Source organism: Nicotiana sylvestris, chromosome 6, assembly GCF_000393655.2.
Source record: "Nicotiana sylvestris chromosome 6, ASM39365v2, whole genome shotgun sequence".
NCBI lineage: Eukaryota > Viridiplantae > Streptophyta > Magnoliopsida > Solanales > Solanaceae > Nicotiana > Nicotiana sylvestris.
This window is the reverse complement of record NC_091062.1, coordinates 181,016,699-181,024,297: the sequence shown is the minus strand read 5'-3', so window position 1 is coordinate 181,024,297 and position 7,599 is coordinate 181,016,699. Positions and strand designations below refer to the sequence as shown.

The 7,599-nt window shown below is 37.7% G+C and overlaps 1 protein-coding gene and 1 long non-coding RNA gene across 2 annotated transcripts; one reads left to right on the top strand and one right to left on the bottom strand.

The window, feature by feature from the left end:
• Positions 1-3,842: 3,842 nt before the first annotated feature.
• Positions 3,843-5,886, top strand: LOC138870027 (uncharacterized). The gene is made up of 3 exons (XR_011400215.1): positions 3,843-3,949; positions 4,872-4,930; positions 5,613-5,886. It is a non-coding gene; the product is annotated as an uncharacterized lncRNA (long non-coding RNA).
• A 207-nt stretch (positions 5,887-6,093) lies between these two features.
• On the bottom strand, positions 6,094-6,851 carry LOC138871757 (secreted RxLR effector protein 161-like). The gene is made up of 3 exons (XM_070149656.1): positions 6,804-6,851; positions 6,564-6,712; positions 6,094-6,460 (listed from the first exon to the last, which is right to left on the bottom strand). Exons 1-3 carry the CDS (start codon positions 6,849-6,851, stop codon positions 6,094-6,096), a joined length of 564 nt encoding a protein of 187 aa, XP_070005757.1.
• Positions 6,852-7,599: the final 748 nt, after the last annotated feature.

Below are 7,599 nucleotides of genomic sequence, written 5' to 3'. Positions count from 1 at the left end.
ATAAAGTCATATCCTTATTTCGAGAAATAAGTTGGTGACTTCAACGTGATTACCAGGAGGAAAGGTTAGACCCTATAGTAGTAGAAATCAGTATGGACTGGTGAACAAGATAAACTGAATATGAATTAGGGACTAAAGGATTTTATAATAGTTGGTATCATGGGAATTTCAGAGATAACATTCCAACAATAATAGAATGGACAACAAAAGAATAACCTTTAAGGTTCATTTAGGAAGATGCTTCCCTAAAGCAAGCACGTGGAGCAAAGTTAAGCTTAAAGGACTAAGTGTGCCAGTTACATTAAGTGTCACCCTTGTGCGTAATAAATTCAATTATCCCTGGTATAGAGAGGTTACCGCAAGGCGAGTAAGATGTTAGTGAAGATGTGGGAAAAAATGCCAAGATGAAGAGGTAACTATGGAATAGTAAATGAGGAACCGGTAAAAGGGTGAAAGGAATGAGATTGCATCTATTCAGAACCTATAGATATAATATGACTCCTGAACATTATGCAAGCATGATGCCGCCGGAGAGAAGCGGTAAGGGTTACGCACCCGATGATATTGATAAATAAGTGCAAATGAACACGTGATACATAAGGAGCCAGTGCGAGAGGTAACTTAAGACAAAATAAATAACTAAAGAGAGACTACGCATAATATAGATATGAGATTGGATCAACGAGTAGTTTGTAGTTGATTCAGGAAGAGCCTAGTTATGGCTAGACAAGAGGGTATAAGCAAATCAACAGATCATGCAAGATAAACGTAGTGAATCCTAATCTAATAAATTCAGTCTCACAGATATGATGTCGTAACCTTGAGAAATATTCAGATAGGATTTGGGTTACTAAAGGTACCGTATAAGTGTTACGGGAATAATGGAGAGTACCACTAAGGAGACAATCAAAATCTGAGTTTAAAAGTAACCCTACGAGCACAAGGGCACGAAGGTATGTAACTAAGGATGTTTGTAGGCGAGTAAGAACATCAAAAATTCCTTCGGGTATACAGTATAACAAGATCGTAACTTTACAGGATCTAGAAGGTCTCCTTAAGTACAACAAAGAAATACTAGCTGAGGAAATAAGGAAGAAGGCTTCAACTTAAGCATAATGACATAAAGAAGATATGGTCGGGTAACAACAGTCCCACTACAACATTGTAAGCAGTCAATACGAAAGTGACACCTATCGTGACTAATGAACGAGAAGTCAAAAGTGATATTTGAGATCATATGAGTTATAGGAAATTCAAGTATTGGTGGGCAATAAGATAAGCCAAGTATTCATGCAACAAGTGGCATAACGACCAGGAAAAATGATTGCTTACATTTAAAGAACGCTGAGAAGGCACGAAAGGAATTATTCAATCAATGATCCAGATTTAATTACGTTGTGAATGCACTTAAGACTTCAGAGTAATATCCATGTAGCATATATGTTGACATTCATACAGCTATAGGAGACTCTGGTATAAGTTAAAAGAAAGAATTAAGTCCACGTCACCTATAAAGGCTTGAATCGTTAGAAGATTATATCATGGATGCTACATAGAATTCATGAAAGGCTAATGTAATAGCTAATACCCTAAGCTGAAGATTGGAAGATAGACTAAGCTTAATTAAAGTCTGAGAAGGAAGAGGAAGCTCGAAAGTTACATCATGAGTCCGATTGTTAGACCCAGATGATTATAGAAATCGTGACTCAAACCATAGCAGGAACACTTTTAATAGCAGAGGTCTAAGAGAGATAGTACAACAATCATATTCTATAAAAGCTCTACGATAAAGCAATTAGAAGAGTACCAGCCTCATAAGATGTTAATACGAAGCTCCCACTAGATTGTGTATGCACCAGGGTTGCAAGTATTATAGTAGAGCTTTAAGGTATGGATGTGAATTCCACCAATGTAGAAGGAAGGTTATGAAATCGATAGAAGATACGATACGAGATTTAAAGGTAAGTATGGTAAATGTGAGTGAGAAGGTGACAATAATAGGCAAGTCTCAAGATTAAACCCGTCAAAACAAGAGAGCTGATGCTTTCCATAAGCTATAGAAAGCTCGGTACACTCTGAATGAACTCAAAGGAGTCTAAGAACAGGAGCAATTAGAAGAGATGGAATACTGCCCGGGTAGTAGAATAAAGGTGTAATTGTGATAGTTAAGAGAATGATGTTTGGGCCTTCGATTGAGTAATGATTTAAAGAAAAGGGATTTCATGGATGACACAGTATTAGAATGCCCCCGTAAGATGAATACATTGGGATGTTATGAAAATGTAGTTATTGAAGTATAGTATCGTCCCTAGGTGCATCAAGAAAATCACTTCAGATGTTCCCAGATGAGATGCGAGCCTTAGTGACAATGTATTACATCTGAGGCGATGGTTGGACTTAGTGAAAGACTATGATGTTTATATTTTATATCATCTAGGGAAGGCGAATATAGTAGTCAACACCCTCACTCGTAGATCTATGTGTAGCCTATCATATTTACAGGCATAGAAGAGTGAGATAGCTTGTGAGATTCATCTGCTAGCTAATCTTGGAATTCGATTACTATATGCAGGTTGTACCATAGTTACTACTTAGGATATGGAAACCTCCTTTTTAGTAACTGAAGTGAAGGAATGCCAGTATGAAGATCATGTGCTAGATCATTAAAGAGATACAACCCCTCAAAAGGAGAAGGCACTACTTAAGATTACAGGAGATGGAGTCCTCAGATATCGAGGTCGATTATATGTTCCTAATATGGCAGGGTGAGATGGAGTACTCAGATATCGAGGTCGATTATATGTTCCTAATGTGGCAGGGTTGCGCCAACAGGTTATGGGACAAGCAATGAGAAAGTAACCTAGAGTTGTGTAGCACACCTCGGTAATAATACCAAGGCTATAAAATGAAATATAGCAATAGTCGTACATTCAGCAAAGTACCAAGCGAAGAGCTTAAATATATCTATATATGTCCAGAGGGACATCATGTCATAGTTCTATGTATGTATTCACAAAGTGAAGCCAAGATATTGGCAAAAAGCTGGAGGAAAAAAAGAGAGAAGAGTCCTGCATAAAAGGACATAGTCATATAGGATACATCATAGAAGGTAGTCGAAGTTACGAGATTGGAAGAACTCCGGCCATAATTCGCGAGGTGAGAATAGGAGTAAAGAGGGGAATGCCCTGGTTTTTAAATTTATTCACAAACAATTGCCTAGATGACGAAGGACAATATTAAAGTATTCATAAGAGCCATATAGTATGAGAATGAGAAGTACATCAGTCAACATTCGAGGACAAATGTTCCAAAGGGGGGGAAAAATGTTACAACCCATGTTTTTGTACCTGAAAGTACATCGTGAGTCAATTGATGTAAGCTCAAAAAGGATGAAATCCTTCTACGAGGATAAGAAAGGTTTGCCGAAGTGTTAAGCAAGTTAAGATGAATATGAGACTTATTAATCATAATTTAAATGAGTTTAAAGCCATGATATGACTATATATGATGTTTGTATATGAACTATAAAGTTTGAGAAAAATCGGATTTAAGTTGCGGAAAAACCGACAAAGGATTTGCCTTGTAATGGAGCTTTTTGAGTAATAAATTTCATGTTCTATATGAGGTCTTTTGGGACATATTATATAACAAATTGAAGGTCTTGAAATGTAGTTTCCAACGCTCTTAACCATTTGTTCATACAACATCCGGATAAAAAGATATGAGTGTTTAAAAAAAGGGCCAATGAAATGGTGCCAAGTAGCACCTTTTGACTTTTCAACAAAATGGAGATTATCTCCTTTATCTCGTCTCTTTCTGCATATTTCCAGAGAGCACGACCAAATAAGACCCCTAACATCACCCTTAATCTCTCTACAAGGGTTTCAAACACTACCATCATCCCGAGAACGAAATCAAGAAGCAATAACACTAGAATGATCCCTACAGCGTAAGTATTGCTATATTGCCTCTCTTTTTCTTTGTAGTTTGAGTTTTGGAAGGTATTTTGAAGTTAATAAAAATTCCTAATTTCTAGTTTTAAGATTTTAAATATCAAGTAAGGTTGATTAATTCATTTCATAATAGTTAGAACTCACGGGACGGCGATCGGAAGCCGTGAGTTCGAGTTATTTGATTTGTAATGGATTGTTTTGTGTAGCTTTTGGGATGTATATTTTTCTGCTATTTAATGGAGTTTTTGGAGATAAATTGTGTGGATAAACACAATTTAATGGCAAAATAATGGATTAGTCACTCTTTATATAATATTTTCGGGGTGTTTGACACTACTATAGTTGTCATTTTGGGTATGAATCGATTGGGGTGTGTTGGGCTATTGTAAGCTAAATATAACATGGATTTAGACTTGCATCTACTGTAGGAGATAATTATATTTTGTTCCTACAGATGCTTAAGGTTATATTGACATCAGTTAAGTTAAATGGATGAACTAAACATGAACTAGTGAATAAAGTTGCTAATTAAGAATAATTGGAGTTGTGGATCATTTTCTTTGTTATGGATATATAGTATAAGGCTGAAATTATTGATGAATGACTTCATTATCATGTTAATGATACTATTAAGTTAAAGTAAAAAGTCTATAAGGGATGATATGGGGTATACGAATTCCAATTGGAGCTTGTCGCTCGTCGTAAAATAGTTATGACTTGTTGTTGTTTTATGGTGTCTTGTTATTGATAATTATATATTGCTGGATTTCTCTGGTAATTGTTGTTGGTATATGATATTGGAGGAGGCTCTTGTTACAGGGGAGATGTTGCCCGAATTTATATAAACGAGCTACAAGTTTAAGTTGCAGACTTAGCCTTTATTCAACACTGATTTTGAATCTCCTTATGCAATGGTAGATTGAGTTGAGTTGTTTGAAGAGTAGCTTGGGAGGTATTAAGGACTCACCATGGTTAAGGTATGTTAAGTTACTTCCCTCTTTCTTTTGGCATGATCTAAAGTGAAATGAATATTCTATTTCATAACAGATCTACTCCTAGAAACTAAGGTTGCCCATGTTGTTCTTTCCTTATTAAGTTATTTTAAGAAAGTATATATGATCCTTGAATCCTATAGAAGCTCATATCGATAGTATGATGCCCATAATGTTAATCAAAGGTGCAACGACCTTAAGTCACTCCAAAAGGTTTAGAACGTGATTCCATGAGTCTAGCATGCATTATATATAGTATATATTTTACTCTACCGAGCCGCGCTATAGTAGGCCGGGTACGACACCTATTGTGCAACCACTGATCAGTTGGATTTACTGAGCTCCACGTGGCCGGGTACGATTCTACCGAGCCTTATGATGGCTGGGTACGTTTTTATCGAGTCCTCTTTGAGGCCGGGTACGATATGATGATGATGATGATGCCTACATAGGCTTATGTTTTTAAAGTTTATGTATATATATATATATATATTTATTATGCATTTCATGTTAGTAGCCCCCAGAGGCACTCATATGTTACAGGTTGTATCTCCTCTATCTCTCTTTACATTAATGTTCTTGTTTATGCTTTCCTGCTTTACATACTCGGTACTTTATTTGTACTGATGTTCCTTTTGCCTGGGGATGCTACGTTTCATGCCCGGAGGTCCCGATTGATAGGTTTGACAGTCTTCCTAGTAGGCTATCAGCTCAGCGGAGGTGTTGGTGCACTCTACTTGCTCCAGAGTTGCCTATTTGGTCAGTATGCTTTGGATATGTATTGATTGGTATGGCGGGCCCTGTCCCGACCTTTATGATTTTATGTACTCTTAGAGGTTTGTAGACTGATGTCGGGTTTATGGATACTTGTATGGCCTTGTTGGCCTATGTGTTGAGTTTACAAATGGTCATGTCAGCCTTATAGGCCCGTATGTTACATGTATAAGTTTGTATATCATGTTGGGTCGTCATATGTTGAGTATTCCCTTACATTTTATTCTTGTTATCTCATGACGGATTTTTAGCTCATTTACTCAAGATAGTATAATAATAAAGATATGTTATGTTGGTACTCGGTTGAGTAAGGCACCGGGTGCCCATCGCGGCCCTTCGGTTTGGGTCGTGACACACATAGAAGAGGTACACAATCAATGTATACACCAAAATCTTCCAATTGTTGCTTGACCCACAGTGATTGAGCACGAGGCAGCTGTAACATATTCTGCTTCAGCTGTTGAGAGAGCTATTGAGCTTTGTTTCCTTGTACCCCATGAGATAAAACATGATCCAAGGAAATGAGCCATTTTAGATGTGCTTTTCTTGTTCACCGGATAGTCTGCATATTCAGTGTCAGCATAACCAATAAGGTTAAAATTGTCACCTGACGAATAGTACAGAACCAGGTTCTGTGTCCCCTTAAAATATCTCAGAATTCTCTTAGCAGCCTTCAGATGAGATTTCTTAGAATTTGATTGGAACTTTCCATATAATCCCAAACTAAATACACTGTCTGACCTGTTGACAGTAAGATAGAGTAGAGATCCAATGATTCCCCTTTCATGCTTCCATATCAAAACTTTTCAAGAGTTCTTTGATGCATTTCTGCTGACTGATACACGTTCCCTTTATGGACTTCTTCACTTGAAGACCCAGGAAGACATTTAGTTCCCCCAACATACTCATTTCAAACTCACTTCCCATGAGTTTAGCAAATTCTTCACATAATGAGTTAGTTGTAGCTCCAGATATGATTCCATCAGCATAGATCTGCACAATGAGTAGGTTCCTTCCTGATTTCTTTCACACCAAGCACAGGGAGCCTGGCTTCCATAATAGTTCTGTCAGTAGGTCATGGAACCAGGTTCCACATTCTGTTCCTCTCAAGTTGACGGAGCTCTTCTTGCATAGTTGTAATCCAGTCAGCATCTTTCAATGCTTCCTTGATATTCTTAGGCTCTATTTGAGAGAGAAAGGCTGAGAAGGCAAGTGAGTATCTTGTCTTTGATCTGGTTTGAATTTCTCAGCAGCTGGAGTTCCATGTACGACATCCATAACTCTGTTTTCTGCTTCAGATATTGTGATTAAGGAACCAGGTTCCTCTATGTCGGCTGGAGTCTCATCTTCAGTTCTAAGGAACAAGGTTCATGCAAATCTGGAGTAATCATCCATACTGAAGAGAATATGTACCTTTTTCCTCCTCTACTTGGCATCCTCATAGGTTCACATAGATCCATATGGAGGAGATCAATTGGCCTTGAGATACTAACTTCCTTTTTGGGCTTGAAAGAGGAACTGACTTGTATTCTTTTTACACATGCATCACACACCCTGTGATCCTTGAAGCTTGATTTGGCAGACCATGAACCAGGTCCTTCTTGACTAATTTGTCTAGCAGCGTGAAACTTGCATGACCTAGCCTTCTGTGCCATAGATCAGCATTATTATTAACAGCACTTAGATATCCAAGATCCCTTTGTCACAGATTTGGGAAATACCCAGCAGAATCTCGTAGAGGACCAGGTACTCTACTGTTAAATGGACTCATACTGTTCCCGATCTCTCCATCTTCCAAAATGTATCCCTTCTTGCCATTTTCAAAGGATACACTCCTTCCTTGCAAGGCCTTCAGTGAAAGGAAATTATTTGTTCTTCCA